This window comes from Anopheles coluzzii, chromosome 3 (genome assembly GCF_943734685.1).
Source record: "Anopheles coluzzii chromosome 3, AcolN3, whole genome shotgun sequence".
Lineage (NCBI taxonomy): Eukaryota > Metazoa > Arthropoda > Insecta > Diptera > Culicidae > Anopheles > Anopheles coluzzii.
In genome coordinates this window covers 69,759,500-69,777,634 of record NC_064671.1, presented here as the reverse complement: position 1 = coordinate 69,777,634, position 18,135 = coordinate 69,759,500, and the positions used below count along the sequence as shown (strand labels likewise).

General features: G+C 47.8%; 5 protein-coding genes across 5 annotated transcripts; 2 read left to right on the top strand and 3 right to left on the bottom strand.

Moving 5' to 3' along the window:
* Positions 1-8,600: 8,600 nt before the first annotated feature.
* LOC120955565 (phosphotriesterase-related protein) lies at positions 8,601-13,589 on the bottom strand. Its single transcript, XM_040376551.2, has 4 exons — positions 13,475-13,589; positions 9,877-10,190; positions 8,900-9,801; positions 8,601-8,829 (listed from the first exon to the last, which is right to left on the bottom strand). The coding sequence occupies exons 2-4, from the start codon at positions 9,893-9,895 to the stop codon at positions 8,692-8,694; spliced, it is 1,059 nt and encodes a 352-aa protein (XP_040232485.1). The 5' UTR covers positions 9,896-10,190; positions 13,475-13,589; the 3' UTR covers positions 8,601-8,691.
* On the bottom strand, positions 11,467-13,591 carry LOC120955566 (protein Mo25-like). Its single transcript, XM_040376552.2, has 2 exons — positions 13,475-13,591; positions 11,467-12,833 (listed from the first exon to the last, which is right to left on the bottom strand). The coding sequence occupies exon 2, from the start codon at positions 12,711-12,713 to the stop codon at positions 11,694-11,696; it is 1,020 nt and encodes a 339-aa protein (XP_040232486.1). The 5' UTR covers positions 12,714-12,833; positions 13,475-13,591; the 3' UTR covers positions 11,467-11,693.
* LOC120955570 (coiled-coil-helix-coiled-coil-helix domain-containing protein 7) lies at positions 13,047-13,678 on the top strand. Its single transcript, XM_040376555.2, has 3 exons — positions 13,047-13,188; positions 13,259-13,357; positions 13,430-13,678. The coding sequence occupies exons 1-3, from the start codon at positions 13,144-13,146 to the stop codon at positions 13,535-13,537; spliced, it is 252 nt and encodes an 83-aa protein (XP_040232489.1). The 5' UTR covers positions 13,047-13,143; the 3' UTR covers positions 13,538-13,678.
* Positions 13,679-13,958: 280 nt separating this feature from the next.
* On the top strand, positions 13,959-16,734 carry LOC120955564 (uncharacterized). Its single transcript, XM_040376550.2, has 2 exons — positions 13,959-15,570; positions 15,636-16,734. Exons 1-2 carry the CDS (start codon positions 14,074-14,076, stop codon positions 16,692-16,694), a joined length of 2,556 nt encoding a protein of 851 aa, XP_040232484.2. The 5' UTR covers positions 13,959-14,073; the 3' UTR covers positions 16,695-16,734.
* LOC120955567 (vacuolar protein sorting-associated protein 26C) lies at positions 16,720-18,070 on the bottom strand. The gene is made up of 3 exons (XM_040376553.2): positions 17,820-18,070; positions 16,984-17,740; positions 16,720-16,896 (listed from the first exon to the last, which is right to left on the bottom strand). Exons 1-3 carry the CDS (start codon positions 17,874-17,876, stop codon positions 16,811-16,813), a joined length of 900 nt encoding a protein of 299 aa, XP_040232487.1. The 5' UTR covers positions 17,877-18,070; the 3' UTR covers positions 16,720-16,810.
* Positions 18,071-18,135: the final 65 nt, after the last annotated feature.

The window sequence follows — 18,135 nt, the reverse complement described above, 5'->3', positions numbered from 1 at the left end:
TATTTCTTTGCACTGCTGCTGCTGCTGCTGCTGATGACGAAAGGGCGTCAAGGTGTGTGTTGGTATGCCGGCGATAACCGGGGCAGCTGGCGAAAAGTGCAGCAACCCAACAACCGGCACGTCCCATTCACGGTGTGTGGAGAGTGTGGAGTGGGATTTTGGCATTAGGCAACACAAACACCGCACCTAACGACCGTGCCGTGCCGTGCCGTGCCGTGCCGTGCTGCCAGGATCACTCGGCAGCGTCCAGCGGAGCCAAAAATCGCCAACATTCTAGCGCAAAACAGCCGCTCTCTCTCTCTTTGTCTCCCCAAAAAGCGAAGCGAAAACGTGTACGAAAGCAATAAATTACTCCACACCGGCAGCACCAAACGGGGTTGCATTATTCAGCAAACCTCTTTACCCTACCCTCCTCAGCTCACAGCAGAAAGCAATGGCAAATAGAGAAACCGGGAACAATCCAAAATCCCCAAAGATATTAGTTAAGGAGAAAGGATGGGAATCGAACGGCGGAAATGCCCGCCCCCGGGGAAGAAAGGAGCCAGCACCAACGAGAAACTCACATTCTAGCGAAACATAAACAACATACCCCCGCGCTCCTCATTTTCTTTCTGCCCATTGTGTTGTGAGTTGGCAGCATCGCTTCAGCAGCATGGCCTTGAAAACGCTTACCGAGAAGCAGCAGGAGGAAAACTAATTCTCCAGCAATAAATAGACATTGTTATGATGCATCAAGTTTGCGCTCGGAGGCTATTGTTTTGCCCCATCCGGAAGGTGATACTGTTGCTGCATTGTTGCTGCACCGTCATATCGGTGGGGAGAGAGAGAGAGGAGGAATTCGTTTGCTAGCGCGCAGATTATTGCATTTGCCGTAACTTCTTCCCTCTCTTCAACCGGTCCGCAAATACTGCCGATATGCGTCTGGTAATGTCCTACCGGTTCTGCCGCGCTGCACAAACTTCTGCCAGTGCGCTCAAGCATAGCTCAGCACTTTCTTTTGCTGTGGAAAGTTTGTCTTCATTTGGCTTCGGCTTATTGTGCCGGCACCACTGTCGTTGAAGCAGCAGCAACAACAAAAAAATGCATACCGGTTGTAACAAGTGGCTCGATTACTGCAAGCTATGGTGGAGATTGGAAAGAAGAAGCATCATCACCCATCCAGCTTTAGGATATAGGCGCTTAACATGGGAAAACTTTCCCCATAGCTCATGTGAGAGCGACACATTTGTGCAGGGAAACAATTGTGTGCAGTGTATTAGTTTCGGTTCGATTACGATAGCACTACTTGGTGTGGTGTAATGGAGAAGCTCTCGTTTATCGTCTGGTGAAACTATAAACTTCAAGATCTTTATTGGGAGAGACCTGTTCAAACTAGATTGTCTGAGGTTTTAGTACTTCAGGCGAATGAAAAAATCTTATTGAGCCTGATCACCATTTTATCACTTGTCTAAACACTTAATGTATTAAGGTTTACCAACTGATTTTTGTACTTGCAATACACAACATAACGAAATGAATGTACACCCTTAAACATAAAACAATCCCAATGAAAACCAAACCCATCGCTCCTTCTAACCGACCAACAAAACAAACCCCGACCAGGAAGCGAACCATTTTACTGTCTGATGTTTCGTCAGTGTCAGTTTTTAATTGTCTTTCTCGCACTACCTCGGCATGATGGGGATGATTTCCCCCCGACGATTCGGTACGGTTCGTCGCCGGTCATGCCGGGGCGTTTACCATTCCGGGCACACCGGGCAACGGCTCATTACTAAGCAGTTTGAAAAGTAGTGGGAAGCTAACTATTTACGTGACCGGCATTTGCAAACAGTCCAAACCATTCCCCATACTTACCGCCAGCTATATATATATATAAAGCCATAAGAGGAAGCGTGGGTTTGGTCTCAGTAAAACCGTAGGGGGTGGGGGTGAAGGGCACACAATGCTTAACATTTCCCGGATGAAGATAAGTAATGTTAGGGACAAGCTGGAATGACCAGCCTTTTTTTTTTTTGGAGTGGAGTGAAGCTAGTTTTGTTTTAAGCACTTTGGTTAGATTTTCTGCTTGAAATCGCTTTTCGCTGTACAGCGGGACATTTTACTTAACATAATTAGTTTGGTGAAGTTGGAGTTTTAATGTTAATCTGTAGCATAATGTTGAAGCATTGGCATTAAAAAGTAAATTAGAGTACATTGTGCGCTTCGCAATGAAGAGCGGGAGAAGCTGTCTTTTAATAGCCAGTTTAGCCGGATGGAAATCTAGTGGCCATTTAGTGTTAAGGTAAGCGCTTGGGCTTGCGTAGCGCAAGCAATGGATCGAATCTCAACCAAGACGTGTGTTTACTTTTCTGACCTTTTCGCTTTTGTAGCAGTACTACATGCAAGAATGAAGTTCGAAATTGATAAAACAAATGAAAAGTTCATTGACCTTGTCTAATTTCATGCTCTTGAATGCGTTATTTGACTTGTTTCTGTCAAAGGCAATGCGTCGTAATGCATAATTTGCTGCTTCATGTCACCCATTTATTCATGCGTGTTTACTACTATACCTTATTTCACACATTTGCTAGTCCCTACATTGTATTCATTCTGCTGACCACTACTTGATCGAGACCACCGATAACACTACGTCGTCCTATAGAGCATGACTGTGGAACAGCACACACTCCATCCCGCACCCCAACCAGCTCTCACTTCTCATGTGTAATTAGTGCAACGAAGTTTTTCACTTACGTGAGAATGTTTCATAAATAAAATAATCAACACTGCGACTGTCTTCGTACACCGACACGCTGAAGTGTGCTCCGTTTCAACTGCAAGCCCCCTGCAGAGTCACACGATATGTGGCCACACACGAGCCAGGGTTTGGATAAAGCTTAGCATGGGCTTAGCTTTTCTCGACTTTTATTTTACCTTTTCTCTCTCTCCATTACCTGTTTTATTTGCGCCGTGTGCCTTTTGCCTTCCATCACGGGTGCTTGCAGCCTTCCGAGTGGTTGCACACACACACACAAATACACATAAAAAAGGTAAAATAAAAGGTTTGTGTATGCCCTGCTGGCAATGCTGCAAGCTTTCCAACAACACTGCAGCAAACGGAAGTAGTGACGATGCCGTTGCCCTTCCAAAGCACCAAGGAGGACGTTCTCTTTTTCATCTCGCTGGCCTATCGTCTCACAGCCACGTAGTTTTTGCATCCCTTCAGCAAGCACCGCGTGCAGCGGAACATTCCATCCGGTGCATGTCATCACGGTTTGGTGGGGCCGAGACCCTGCCCTCCCTGTCTGAAAAAAAAACACCCGTTTAACGCTATCCAAATGGCGGTCCACCGTCCGTTCCTCGCCACGTAATGAGTGGTGCAGAATTTCGCATTGTAAATGTAAAGCTGATACGCATCGCTGGCATTTTGCTGTTGTTCATTTTTTTTACGACCAGTGTGTCTGCGTTTTAATACGAAAACACTGGGCTGGAAAATATGCTTTGGTAGTTTTTGCAACAACTGCTTATGCATTTACAATTACCGTGTGTGTGTGTTATGGGCCGCAATGTGTGCCGTTGGCGTGGCGAGGCGGGGCCCGCATTTATGTAATGACCTTCGGGACGTCGGAAGCTAAGGGGAGGAGTTTTTGTAAAATACAAACCAGAAACAGATATCAGCAATTAAAGGATAAGGATCTTGGAGCCAGCTATTCTGCATAAGGGAGATAGTTTCGGTACCATTAAAATAATTATGGAAAAGAACACGCTTAAACACTTTCAGAAAAGTTTTAAGTGCGTTATAAATCTATGGAGTGCTCGAATGCATATTGGTTCTGGATCCCGTATCCATAGAGAGCTCCTGACCGTATACTAGTATTAGAGCTTATTCTGCATTCATACCGGTCCTGGAACTGATCCTAACCTTATACCAATTTTGAAAGTGATTCCAAACCTGTACGGGTCCTATAACTGATCTTTTAAATTTATACTGATCCTGGAACTGATGCCAATCACATGCCGGTCATGGAACTGATCCTGAGCCCTTACAGGTTCTGGAACATATTTTGACCCACACTGAGGCTGAAATTATTCCTGAACTCATACCGGCCCTGGAAGTGACTCCAAATCCATATATCGGTCTGATCCCGATAAGTGATGATGACGCCATACTTGTCCTGGAACAAATTCTCAACCCTTTCAGGTTCTGGCATTAATCATACATTCCAACAGATCTTAGAACTTGTACAGAACACACATCATTCGTTATACACTTTAACAAAACGTATACATAACTTATACAAAACCTATAAAGCTATGGAGCTTGTTTCCAAAATTCCTGGAACAAATCCTGAACCCATATAGATGCAGGAATTAGTTACCAACCAACCGTGGTTACCATTTCCTGGAACTGATACTGGATCCAAACTGGTCCAGAAATTGATTATCCAACCTAAGATACTGATCCTTCCAAGTACCTATCCAGAAAGAAACGATACTAATGCGCGAGATTTGCTCACATGTTGTACCAAACCTTGTACCACTGATAAGGAATAGTTTCCTTCTTGGCATAGTTTTGGATAAATTATATTATGCTGGGCATTCAGTAATAATTAGAGATGAATCTTGCATGCATGAACCATTTCTCCCTACACCGCAAATGCAATTTCCTTATCACAGAAACTATTCTGTAAGCTTAATAAGACACCCTCTTTAAGCTAATTGTTCCTGTTTGTAGAGCGAGAGCGATACGCTTAATTAAAGGTAATCACGAGATGGAAAGAAAGTTTGTAAATCTTCACATGATCCCTCTCGGCTTGCAGCTTGCGCTCTATCTCTCTCTCTATCTTTCTGCATCGCTGCTGCACTTCTGTTGTGTATAAATATAAATTACATTACCCACGCACGCTTCCCCAAACCATCGTGATGGATTCCCACGAGATACAAAACCGCGTCGCGTGGTGCACGCGAGAAACTTTTTAATAATTCAACCAAATTAAGTCGAACGCTAAACAGAGCAGCATCCTCGAGCAAGGATGCAACATGGTGGGATGCAACTCACCCATATGCAACGCTGGCACTGTCGGCCGAGATACCAGAGGTTCGAGTTGCCACGGGTTGAGAGAAATTAATCCGTAACCAGCTCGTATTACCACGGAAACTCTCGTCTCGCCGCTGCGCTGCATCGCATCTTCTTCTCGCTTATACAAACAGTAACCCCACACGCACAATCCGGAAACGTTAACAGCAAAGGGCTTGTTTGATGCATGCAGAACCATCCCTTTACGCTTTCCGGTATAAATTGTCATAAATCTTTAAACATTTCCTTTCCTTTCTATCGCAAGCCTTAACTCGTCTACAAGCGCTCAACCTGGCCCTTCGATGAGACTGGGCCAATCTGGTTGTTCCTGGTTTAAAGTGTAATGAGTTTAACTGGAAAAGGAGGCATTGAAACGATGACATCTTTGTGAGCAACAGGAACATCTCCTCCCTGCCTTCCAAAACTATGTCACAGTTACAGTAACCGACAGCCCAACAACTTTGAAAACTTTCCACAAATACCACGGGAAGAGGGAAGCAAAGAAGTGGTGAGTTCCTGAGAAAGTTTCCCAAATGTTCTTGTTTGGGGCATTCCCCTCCAAACCATTCCCTTACATACGTTCATTGGTCCTTCCGTATCTCTTGCCAATTCCAGTTCCGCATGATCCGCTACGGCCATAAACCCCTGGTAGCACATAAACAAACCATCTCGGGACGTTTCCGCCGAGAAAAGGGTTGTTGTTTTTTTTTTTGCAAACTTCCAACTCCAGCAACAGTTCTGAAAGGATTGCCGACCGTGTTCTTTGGGAATGCTTACAGGCTCTCATGGCTTGTCACTGGAAGAAGGGTACGCGCCCGCTGCACATGCGCGGACTGGAAAATGTCCCTTTTTCCACACTGGAAGGAGAAATATCCCTATTCTGGAGTGCAAATTCAAGTGAGTACTCACCATTTTTGACCCCGGATGCCGGTTGTGAGTTGAGTTCTTTTTTTTTTGCGCGGCACACTGTTTGTCTACAAACAGAAGAGACGGTCGGTTTGTAAATCACTTGACACAGAATCTCAAGTGTCAAGAGGTCTTCTCGAATCCGAGGCCGAGATGAAGCTACTTCTAGGTGGTAAGGATCGAAGTAGGCTACAAAACAAACATTTCTTTTTGGTCTTTCTTTCGGGGTGCTCGTTTGGACACCATCACTGTAGAAACCTTTCGCGTGTAATGGTTCCTTAGATCGTTTTCCTTTCGACTCCCTTATCAATCGAGCTGTAAAGAAAGACGTTAACAGGAAGTGAACTGCATTTTTCCCTATGCTTTTCCATTAGGGCCTTTATGTTGTGTGTTTGTATTTCGGGATTCAGGCTGTACACACGATTGACACGGCGGTTTTTTGTTGAATGATGATGCCGTAAACGGACCGTTAAATACGATCTGGGAACCAAGGTCGCAACGATGGATTGTGTGGAAATCGTGCGCGAGCGCCACTCGCCACTCTACCACTTTGGCGCTATAAAAGGATTATGTTTCATCGTAAAAAAATACACTTCCCGTCACACAGACGTAGGTGCCTGCATACCGATAATGAACGAAGAAACGGGGGATGAGAACGTACCTGAAGGTGGTTCTCTCCACTGAGCATTCATACTTGTTCTTGGACTAACGGAGCCTAGTGGACAAGCGGGTCTTGTCCCTGTGACGAAAACATTGGACAAATTAAATGTTTATGGTGTGCTTAGAACTCTGGACGAAGTCAAATTAATGATGCAAAGTTTTTTTGTAGTAATAATGAAGCAAAGAAACCCCATGGGAAAGAATGGGAACAAAATTGACGAGGCTCTTGATTGTCTCATTATGAGGTAAGATTTCCTTGTTAGATAATACGCGGATAATTGAAAACAGGACTTCTTTGTTCGCAAAAGTTGCTTGTGTTTGAAAAAAGTCCACCAAAAACCATTCCAAGCGATTCCTTAAAACTTCCACTGGGTCCTCTGTTGACCTTGTGGTCATATTTTAAAGCTGGTGCAGACCTTTTTATTTCCATTTGAAAGGCTTCATTGCCAGCGTTTCTTGCGTTAACGTAAATATTGTAAGAAAACGTCGATTCTTTACGGCTGCCGTTTTTTATCACCCTACCAGAATGTGTGACTCTTTGTGACCTTGGAGTGCGCCGAAGGCACTATATTTCAACGTCCGCCACACCCTCTTTTTTTCCTACCTCTAATAAAACCTTACTATGCACCGTAAAACTTAATAAAGAAACGAATAAAATAAAATAGTGCCAATAACAAACACTCCTCCATCCCGTTCTTTGCACCGTCCAATGTTCCTTAACTAGCCGGACCAAACCGCGGCTGGGCAAAGGAAAGTTTTCCCATTGATTTTTCGCACATTAATAGTTATTCATTCCTCCGAACCGCGATCACCGCGAACGGGGACGGGGTATTTTTGGGGATGAGAAAGTTCTGGGTGCGCACTAAAAATTTGTGACTTTCTTGCTTGTGCATGCAAAAACCCTGGGTGGGTGGTGGGTGGCTGGTGGTTCTACATATTCGCAAAAACTTTCCCCGCTAAATCCCGCTTAAGCTGTGGTGTCAGAGTCATCATAACCCGCTCGAATCATCATAATTGATGCAAATGATCTTTCGCAGACAGTGACTTTTTTTCTCGTTGAAATTCGTTTTTACCCATTTTCTATTATTTTCCCCTTGCCTCTAGGTGTTGCAAACCAAGCACCCTACCCCCCCCCCCCCCCCACATCGCCCCGGGTCAGCACCCGCAACAAACAATTGACTTAACCCCCCGACGCGGGAAACTTACCCACACAAAATGTCTACACCTTTTTAAGAGAGATGGGCGCCAAACGATGGACAAATTTCATTATTCGATTTGTCCCCTCTTTGTTTGTTTGCGAACCAAATGAAGTTCCAAGCTACTCCAAGCAAACACACAAACAAAAGAGCAAAACGGAGCAACAAAACCCAACGCTGACGGCCACTCTTCAGCGAGGTGCATGGGAAATTCCGTACGAAAAAGATGATATCCCCTTTTTAATATTCCAATGTACAGTGGTCTGTCTCTGTGTGTGTGGGAATGGGTGGTTCCGGTTCCGGTGTTTCAAACCTTCTCCAAAGCGGGAATGCTGCAGGAGCAAGGGCGCAGGGGGGGGGGGAGGAAATTTAAATTTATATTGTGAAACTTTTATGAAGTAGTAATAAAGATAAGAAAACAAACTCCAGCGCTGCTCTGGTCCGGGTGTACGATACGTAGGCGAAAGAGTTGCTGTTGCTGCTGGCAGCGAGGACAGGACAGTTGGCGACCGTGCTGACAAACACGTGGAAAGTGGATAGTGAGTGCTGGAAGTAAGCAGGCAATCAACCCAACCCCAACCCCAACCGCTCAGCGAAACGACAGCACGGGAACTGGCACAGCGACGGCACAACCATTTCAATGTGTCTCCAGTGACACACCGTAAAGCGAACGATTGCCACCCGAAAGCTAATAAGAATCACGCAACAGAGCGGGGTGGAAGATGCGGTAGAAGATGCAGTTTTACGCACTTTCTCCTTGTAAACTTTACACTCCCCAGTGGTACGTAGAAGATAGAGCTGGAGCTGCGTTTATTGATTAAAATATCTGAATATGGGCACAAAAAAGGTGTGGATACACCGTGGTACTTAAACTTAAACCTTCATCTCGAGCCAGCGTGCCGGATTGGCGATCGTCATCGTGTCGACCGTCTTAATGTCGATGCCACGGAGCGAGAAGCGCATCAGCACGTTGTTCAGTATGTGGCTGTACCCGTGGCCACCGAACGAGGTCTGCAATAAGATCCCAAAATTAGCTTCTCACGAACGTGCTTTCTCCTTTCGCCGCACAGTTCTCACTTACCAGACGATGCTTCGTGTGTATGTCGTGCGCCATCAGCACGCGCTCGGCGTAACCCTCCTCGATCAGACGGACAATCTTCTGGATGCGCTGCTCGTCCGACTGCATGTAGGAGTTCGGGTTTAGCTGATAGTACGAACACTCCGTACCGAACAGATCGAACTGCAGGTACGTCCCGAGCTTGGCAAACTCTAGCAGATCCTCGTCCTCGAACAGCGTCCGATCGAGATGGGACATTACACACTTGGACGCACTGCCACCGGCCTCCAGATACAGCCGAACGATCTCGTACGGTGCCTCCCGCTCCCTGCCCGGATGGAACGATACGCCACACCCAACCACACCCTGTACCTCCGCCGTCGCCTGTATCGCGTTCCGCTCGAAGTGACTGATCGGCCAACCGCTGCCAACTTCCCCGATAAATCCACACTTTACCGGCTCATCCAACCCGTCCACCTCCACGCCAAACAGCAGCTCCTTCGTGTACAGGTCCGTCATCTGCTCCACACTCATCGCGTGCGTTGCCGCATCCTGCATCACGTGAATGTAGTGCCCCGTGCCAGCAATCACATGCACGTTCGCTTCCCGCGACACATCGTGCATCAGCTTCAGATTACGCCCCAATCCATGCGATGTGTTCTCTACGATTGCGCCACCACCAAACTTCTTGTACGCCACCACATCCTTCGTTACGGCTTCGTGCGTATCGAAGTCTTCGAAGTTAATGTTGTACCGGCTACCGTACGGGTACTGCCGGACGTACCCCACATTCTCCAGCGTAATGCGCTTGCTCACGTACTCCTCGACCGCGTCCGGTGGGGCCGAGTACATCTTGTCGAAGTTGAGCGAAAAGTGCTCATGCGTAAGGGTGTACCCGAGCTGCTCCGGATCGACCGGGCCACGCACTGGTAAAACGAGCGTATATAAGTCGGTTTTCAGTCCCACTGGGAATGGATGATCTTCACTTTCACACCACTTACCTGTTTGAACTTTCATCATTGCTGCAAAAGCTGCTGCTCTCCGATCCGATCGTGCTGAGATGTGCAACTGAACTGAGTTGCAAGATAACGTTTGCTGTTTGCTTGGTACGTGATCTGAAACGGAATGAACTTTTCGGGGTTTATATTCAACCCACCTCACGAGACACGATAATTGACCCCACCACCGGTTTTCGTTGTGGCGTGTTTGCCGCTCAGTGCCTGCCTGTGTGATGCGCTCGTTATCTCGCGCTTTGCGTCTTATCTACGCGAGCTTCACCGTTGCTCGGGGTATGCTGTAGTATGCCTCGTACGGTCTGTGGAAGGGAGAGATTGAGGGAGAGATGAGTATGGGTTCGGAATGATCAGTTTCTTTTATCTTTCGTACACAAGTGCATTGAACACAGCTACAAACGAAGGGTGCATAATGCAGTTTGACTTAAGGCAACTGATCGATGGTACATAAACCTGACCTACATAAGCACAAACAAGTCTGAACTCGAGACATCTTATTTTTGTTTGGATAAATCCCGTTCGTGTGGTTCATTTCTTTTTCTTCCCGCTGAAGAAACCCTTTATGATAAATAAAGAATCTCTTTATCAACCGCTGGTGAGCCGCCTAAAGTCTTGAGATCCGGAAGAAAACAAAACCAAGGATACTTTTTTTACCGGCCCATTGTGTTTTAGCGTCGTTGTTATCTGCTTCTGGAAACGTGGATAGTAAACAACAACAACCACATACATAAACAACAACAACCACAAACACATAGATGTGAACAGATGACCCTTTTTTGTGCGAATAAAAATAGTACTCGACGATTGTAGCTTCACACATACATGAAAACATGTGTCGTTTAATTTCGGACCGTTGGAATCCAGAACAGTTATCTGTTTTGATAACTCTACCTAATTTCCATGGAGTTAATTAAAAATAGAAGTAAAAAACCCCAAAAAAAATCAAATTAATTCACGCGCGACACAGGGGTTTACGGCGTTTCTATGAAGAGCTCTGTTTGAGAATTGTTTCATTATATTGGTAGTTAATGCCTTGCCTGTGAGCTGCTCACGTGGTACAGATGTCAGATCGTACAAATTGACATTACGGCTCTGCTGCACATCATGGGTTCAAGACTCGTATGGACCGAGCAGCAAGACGCATATGAGACATTGTCTAAAAATACTTATTTATGTTGTTTAAAGCAATTCAAATACTAATACTGTTGTTTGCAAACCATACTTTAACCTTGGAACTGTTGTTGGATCAATTAAGTTGAAGAAGAAGAATACAGTTTGATGTGCTTTTATTATCTTTCATCAATGAATATTAAATTTGCAGCAGCTTAAGCATTTCATAGTAATTATAAGCATTTATTGTCAATTTGAAACTGATACCAACGCGTGTTGGTAATTCGATATTTAATTGATTCATCAATTCGAAACTAAATCATTGTTAATTTGAAACCCTTAACAAAGTTGATGCTATTCAGATACCCAATCCTGCGCCGATTTCATAATAATCCGATACCATTTCGATGATAAGCTCGTTGCCGAGAGGATGAGTTTTCCTTGAACCATTAACCAACCAACAAATCATAACCAGCGTTCAATTTCTTTATTCTACTGTAGAACATTTATTTCTATTTAAGCAAAGGCGTAGTAGTGTTCGCAAAGCTTTTCGTAAAAAAGAACCCAAAAAACGAAAGAAAAAAAACACACACACAAAAACTACAGAACTGCTCCCGCTTATAGTGTTTCAGCTTTGTTGATGAAACATGCTGCATGCATTCAACGTCAACACCACCATCTCCACCACCACACAATCACTGCTGGGCCTCTTGGGTCTGGGGCTTTAGCTCCTTGATCTGCATGATCAGGTAAGCCTTCTCGTCGTTGAATTGTTCGTCCTCGGAGCGATCGGTATGGAAGCGGGTAAGAAAGTCGACCAGCTTTTCCTGATTCCGCAGCAGTATGTCCATGATCGGTTTCGGTTTGTTCGGGTTCGCCACGAACACCTTGAACACGTGGAACGCCTCGAACTGTATGTTGCGCGACGTTTCCTTCAGCATGTTCATCATCAGCTTCAGGTTGTCCGGGTTGGAGATGTACTTTGTCATCACGGTGAAGTTGTGCCGGTCGAGCAGCAGCTCGCCGAGCAGCTTCAGGCTCTGGCGCCGCGTCACGTAGTTCTCCGAGTTGAGCAGCGCCTCGTACCGGCTAAACACCTTGTCGTAGTTCTGCTCGAGAAACTCCGCGCTCAGCAGCTTGTGGCGGGTGAGCAGCTCCTTGAACGTGGAGAACGCATCGGACGCAATGTCGAACGTGGACACCTCGACGTAGCGGAAGAAGTTGAAAAACTCCTCCGAGTGGAGCATGATCTTTGCGAGCGCCTCGTGCCGGGCGCACTCGCGCAACATGATGCCACAGTTGAGCGCGATCTCCTGATGCTCGTACCCGGCCATCAGCGTGAACAGAATCTCCGGCTTGGTGCAGATGTACTCGACCGTCGGCAGTCGGGTGCCGATCTGGCGTCTGATCACATTGTTGAAGATGTGTGCCACGTCCTTCTTGCCCTCGAAGTCAATGCGGTTCAGGTTCTGTATCAGCAGCAGCAGCAGATCGGTGCTGTACAGCTCGTGGGCCAGCTGCGAGATGACGATCTCGGTCTGCGGCTCGGCATCGGCCGTACCGCACAGCATGTTCTTGATCGACACCAGGTTCTTGCTCACATCTTCCTGTGCCTTTTCCGCTTTCTTATCGCCGCGCTCCAGCGCATTGACCGCCTCCTTCAGCGACTTCACCAGCTCCTGTGGACTTTTCTGCGATTTACCAAACAGTGGCATCGTTGCACGCTCACGTCAAGCTTTTGCGTCCTTACCGGGGGGAGGAGGGGGCACAGTGATCGTTCGCCCAGGCCCGCTGCTACATACGTGGTGTTGCAACACGAGCAAACACCTCACTTGCTACAATTAAAAGTCATAACAAAATCCATTATTATACATTTTTGGTTGTGTCCTGTGAGCGGAAGGGCCACACAACTTTAACTTTCGAAAATAATACACACACTTATCAGTTGCAGCGCTTTTAAAATCGATTTACACAAACAAACGGAAAAAACGGTCATTTCAAATCCCATTCAGCTGCTCGCATAGCAAAATTGCACATCCGTACCCCTCGAAACACAAATCATCCCCCTATCTGTCAAAGTCAGCTGTTCGGCACACATCCAGCGCACACACAACCCAAAACAAAACCTTCCGCAAATTTTACACAATGCCGAAAAATTACGAAGCCGAAAAGAACAACCCCTGTTTGAAGGTAAGCCCAACGCAAGCGAAATTACGAATGCCACCTAACCACACCACCCGCCCATTCCCCGCACCCACAGGAGCAGGAACTGTCCTACAAATGTCTCAGCAAGAACAACTTCGACCACGGCAAGTGTGAGCTGTATTATGCAAACTACAACAATTGCAAGGAGTTTTGGGTACGAATCGGGCAGCTAGCGGGTCGTTAGCATCGTTTGCGAGTTGGGCGTAACGAATATCCCTACTTTTAGAACAAAGTGCGAGCGGATCGACGCGCGAACGGTATCTTCCCTTACCTGCCAGATGTTGCCGACCGGGAAAGTATCAAAGCCGAGTATATGAAGACGAAACCGACGTGAAACACAGCACAGGACGGACGTGGGAGACACGAGCCCACCGTTAGCAATCAGGGGTTTTCGTTAATTTGTAGATAATGGAGTGAAATAAAAGCGTTTGCACGGGGATGTAAACAGTCTCGCGACGGAGCACAGCACAGCGTATACGGACTTGTTGACGTTTCGTTTCGATCTGCCAAGTAGGCAAGCAGTGGAAGCTTCCATCAATGCACTTGTACGGCTTTTTATTAGTTTCTCTCTTTTTTGTGTGTGAAATTTTACAGTTTTTGTTCATGTAGCAAAAAAAGCTCAATTAATACACGTGCCATGATCTGGTTAAGTTGTTTCATAATACGGGGAAATTGGTAAAAATTAACGAACAGCAATTTTTCCTACCAATTCTGTCAAAAGTGCCACCGGAGACAGTTGCTTGCCGGTTTGTGTTTGTAAACAAAGGCAACTGTCAGTCGCAAAAATTCACAAAAGGGTTTGTTTGGTGTGCAACGGATTTTCCCCTGCTCAATGTGTGTTTTCTCGCTTTTGGCCGGTACCTCACAAGAATGTCCGCCGTTCGGAGCTGTGCCCTGTGCCAAAACCGGTCCAACATCACTGACCAGGAAACGGACGATGCGCTGGAGCGCATCACCTATCACAAGTTTCCCACCAATCCGGCACGGCGCGATCGATGGATAGAGTTCTGCGACCTGCCCAAGGAAAGCTTTCCCAAATCGGCCTACAAATTCCTGTGCAGCAGCCACTTCACCCCGGAGTGTTTCGAGCGTGATCTGCGCGGTGAGCTGCTGTACGGAACGAAGCGAATGACGCTGCAAAAGGACGCCATGCCAACGATCCGCTCGGTAAGCCAGCAGCTGAAACGGACCACGAATGCAGCCTCTACCGAAGAGGAGGATCGAAAGAAGCGCAAGCAGGAGGTGGATGAACTGTTGAGCGGTGAAGTGGCCGCATCGGAACCGATCGTGAACCCATTTCGAAAGCACGTGTGCGAGCGAATGATGGGACGGGAGCGGACGGATGGCTCGGTGAAGCCGCTACACATCATACCGCCCATGAGCGAGGAGGAGCTGGTGCAGCGGATTGTGGAGCTGGAGCAGGAAACGCGCTGGCAGCGGGAAGAAATCGGCCGGCTGCGTGCCACGATCGACGGCAAGACGGAAAAGATTAACTTTGCCAAGGCGGAACTGGTGAACGTGGCCATCTTGCTGCAGGAGCTGAAGGAACACACGAACCGGCACGTGGAGGACCGCATTGCGGAGCTTTTGGCCGGTCGGTTCGGTGAAGGGCAGTTGGCATCGATTCTGGCCGGGCTGCCGGAACAAACGGCGGCGCAAGTGCTGTGGACAGAAGATGAGCTAGCGAAAGCGCTCCAACTCCGCTGCATCAGCATGGAAGCGTTCGCGTACGTACGCCAACAGTTGCGCTATCCACTGCCGGACGCGCCACAGCTCGCTCGGTGGATACATTCCGTTTATCTGGAAACGGGTCACAGTGCAGCGGCATTCCGGTTGCTGGAGCTGCACAAATCAGCGCTTAAAAAGGTCGAACTTGTCTGCACGCTGAGCCTGATCCGCACCAACGCACCCGTCCGGTACCGGTACGATGGCACGCGCGATCAAATCGTTGGTCCCAACGCGCAACTTCATTGCCTCACCGTGCAGGGAGTGTTTGCCCGCTGGCAGCAGATTGTGCACACTGATTTTGATCTCATTCTAAGCCGGGAAAGGGTAGAAAAAACCATCACCGAGCTGCATAACATCGGTTACCACGTGGTTGCCATCACGACTGACTGTGACGCGGCGATTGTGCGCACATGGGACGCATTGAACGTAAGCGCCGATCAGCACTACATACGCCATCCGGTAACGGATGATGCGGTCTATCTGTACACCTGCCCCGCCCGAACGTTGGCCACCATCCATCGCATACTGATCGAAGATGGGTTCGTGATGCAGGAGAACAATCTGGCGATCACGAAAGCGACGCTGCTGTCGGTCCTTTCCGACAGCAGTACCATTTATCAGCGATACCTAAGCGACGGAGTGCGTAAGAAAGCATGTCGAAAAATTTAAACTTGACTAAAAAACATTTTTTTATATATTTGCAGGCTCTTCTGGAGCTCGAGAACAATCCCGATCTTGCGCGGGAATTTATCTCTCTCAAAACAACAACCGCACTAAGGCTGCTCGCTCACACCGACGATGACGAGGAAGGTCTCCTGTCCACAGTGACGACCCTGTTCGATCTTTTCGTCGATTGGTGCGACCTGTGCATGACTACCAACGGCCAAAATTTCACTCCCAAGCAGCACCTGATTACCGAACTACCGTACGGGGTGTGCGAAGACGAGCAGAACATCGTGCTGGATGGGATGTACGATGTGATGGAAAGTATACGGTGCGTGAATGGCGACTACGAGTTCCTCCCGCAGGCCGTTCTTCTTTCCATCAACTCGATGCGCAAGTTGCTGCCCGATCTGAGAGCGTACTATCCCGGGGAAGTTAAAGGATTGCCGATGCTACCGTTGAGCACAATGCCGATGAATGGCACGATCTGCAAACTGAAGGAAAGCATCCAACGACACGCTCCAACATTCCGTCCACTCTCTGTAAATGACGTTCTATTTCAACTCTGCAAAACGTGCTCCCTCGGATCAGTGGAGGGATATCCACACGTAACGAACTTACACTTGCAACAAGGGAATCTTTTGGGGGAAATTCCCATGGAAAGTCTTCGCCGATCGGATGATCCATCGGACCCGGAGCTAGATGCTGTAACCGACGCTAATGCTTGTGATTATTTGACTCACATGATAGTGGCTCGATTGGGCCAAAAGTATGACTATCTCGGAGAAACCTCCTCGGTTATTGAGCGTACAGGCGGACAGTACGTCGTGAAGCCAATGGGTGATGCTTTTGGCTGTGTGAAACCCTCCGCCCTTTGGAGAGAGCAGGCGAAACAGCTTGAATCTTACGTGTGCGGCATGATGCACGAGCAAAAGGACAGATTGGCGGAAAGTATTGTCGATTCCATTCTCGCCCGTCATCCCCGCATGGGACGCGATCTGCTGGAGCTGTACGTTAGCACACGAATTGCCATTAGGATACGGACGCTGAATCGTCAGCTAGACGAAACAACTAACGTGGACCGCCAACCTTTCAGCTAGCAAATAAAGCCGCTTCTTACCGGTGTGGATTTTGGATGTAGCTTTCGGCCGTTACGTTTATTGCTTCAGAAGATTAAATGATTGGAATGCGAAGGCAGTTGTCACGCAGCTCCCTATTACGCCGTTCTGTTAAGGAGTATTTGAAAGTTTTCCGTCACCAGATAATCGTCCCCAAAAATTATAACGAGATTCACCTCAAACTCTGTGGCGCGGGAGGGAGAAAAAGAAGCAAATTTAAATTGGCGGTTTGATTTAAAAAAACGTACCTCTTCGAAATCGACCCACTTACCAACTTTAAAATTCTTCGTTATCAGCGTCGGACAGGTGAAAAGCCTCGGCAGCGTCATGTAGATTGGTATCGCCACCTTCGGGCACACGTTCCCGTCTGCGATCTGGATGTTCTGTATTTCCGTCGCGTCGCGCGAGTAACCCTCCGCGCAGCCGCACGTCTCCACCCGCACCAGCTGTATCTCGATCGACTTGATGGCCACCTCCGTATGGTGCACCGTCACGCTGCCGGTGAACGGTTTCGTCACGCAGCAGTCGGTCGAATCGAGCGTGCCGGAAATGAGAAACCTCGGTATGGAGATCCGCTCCTTGGCCGTTTTCTGCAGCGTATCGGGGCTGATCGAAAACTGTACCTCCTTCGGCGGGTGCTCCACCATCGGCCGGTACTGGATGATGAACTGTTGCGTTTTCTGCACACTTTTGGCGAGAAAGCTGCGCTTGATGTCGCACCGCAGCATGTACGTGATGTTCACAAACACGCCGTGGTACGTTTCGTACAGCGTTTTCGGTTCCTTCGGGCAGATGAGCGGAAACTCGAAGGGAAATTCGCTGGCCCCGATGGGCAGCTTGCCGGATGGCGCCAGATCCGTGTGCTGGTTGAGCAGGGCGATCGGTTTGACGCTGTTGTACAGTGCCTCGAAGATGCCCACGTTCTTGTTGCTGATTTGCAGGTTGACCGAGCCCTCGAGGGCGAGCGCAATGCCATCGTGCTTCGTTTCCGACCCGCACACGATCTGCACCACACCGGAAACCGTTTCCTGCGGAGGAACGATGGGGTGAAGGAGCGGAATAATTATTGTGAAAAACACGGGAAACCTCCCCCTTACTCCTACGTACCCCTTCGTAGTACACTTTGTTCGCACGGCGAAGCTTGATTTCTACAGTAATTGACATCGTGTTCACTTCTACGCAGCTAATCCGAGTTGGGCAACGAACAAACGATAATCCTGCTCATCATCAGCAGCCCATGTCCCCCGAAAACAGCTCCACACACCAAAAAAAAGGCCGTCCTCCGCACTGATAAGGGTTCCGCTCTAACCTTCCGAGCGCTGCACCGAACGAACACAAACAAACGCCCCGTTGACAGATTGCAGCGTGTCAGGGTGTGTATAGGTTACGGTGCGCTTTTGTTTACATTTGGAAAAACACGATT

Excerpts from the sequence above, each read along its gene's own strand:
- LOC120955567 (XM_040376553.2), bottom strand. The coding sequence starts at position 17,876 with ATGTCAATTACTGTAGAAATCAAGCTTCGCCGTGCGAACAAAGTGTAC. Across the intron at positions 17,741-17,819 it reads ACAAAGTGTACTACGAAGGG|GAAACGGTTTCCGGTGTGGT; the intron begins GTACGTAGGAGT and ends GTTCCTCCGCAG. Across the intron at positions 16,897-16,983 it reads AACGAAGAATTTTAAAGTTG|AGTTTGAGGTGAATCTCGTT; the intron begins GTAAGTGGGTCG and ends CCCGCGCCACAG.
- LOC120955565 (XM_040376551.2), bottom strand. Across the intron at positions 8,830-8,899 it reads TACACACGAAGCATCGTCTG|ACCTCGTTCGGTGGCCACGG; the intron begins GTAAGTGAGAAC and ends ATCTTATTGCAG.
- LOC120955564 (XM_040376550.2), top strand. The coding sequence starts at position 14,074 with ATGTCCGCCGTTCGGAGCTGTGCCCTGTGCCAAAACCGGTCCAACATC. Across the intron at positions 15,571-15,635 it reads AGCGATACCTAAGCGACGGA|GCTCTTCTGGAGCTCGAGAA; the intron begins GTGCGTAAGAAA and ends ATATATTTGCAG.
- LOC120955566 (XM_040376552.2), bottom strand. The coding sequence starts at position 12,713 with ATGCCACTGTTTGGTAAATCGCAGAAAAGTCCACAGGAGCTGGTGAAG.
- LOC120955570 (XM_040376555.2), top strand. The coding sequence starts at position 13,144 with ATGCCGAAAAATTACGAAGCCGAAAAGAACAACCCCTGTTTGAAG. Across the intron at positions 13,189-13,258 it reads AGAACAACCCCTGTTTGAAG|GAGCAGGAACTGTCCTACAA; the intron begins GTAAGCCCAACG and ends CCGCACCCACAG. Across the intron at positions 13,358-13,429 it reads ACAATTGCAAGGAGTTTTGG|AACAAAGTGCGAGCGGATCG; the intron begins GTACGAATCGGG and ends CCCTACTTTTAG.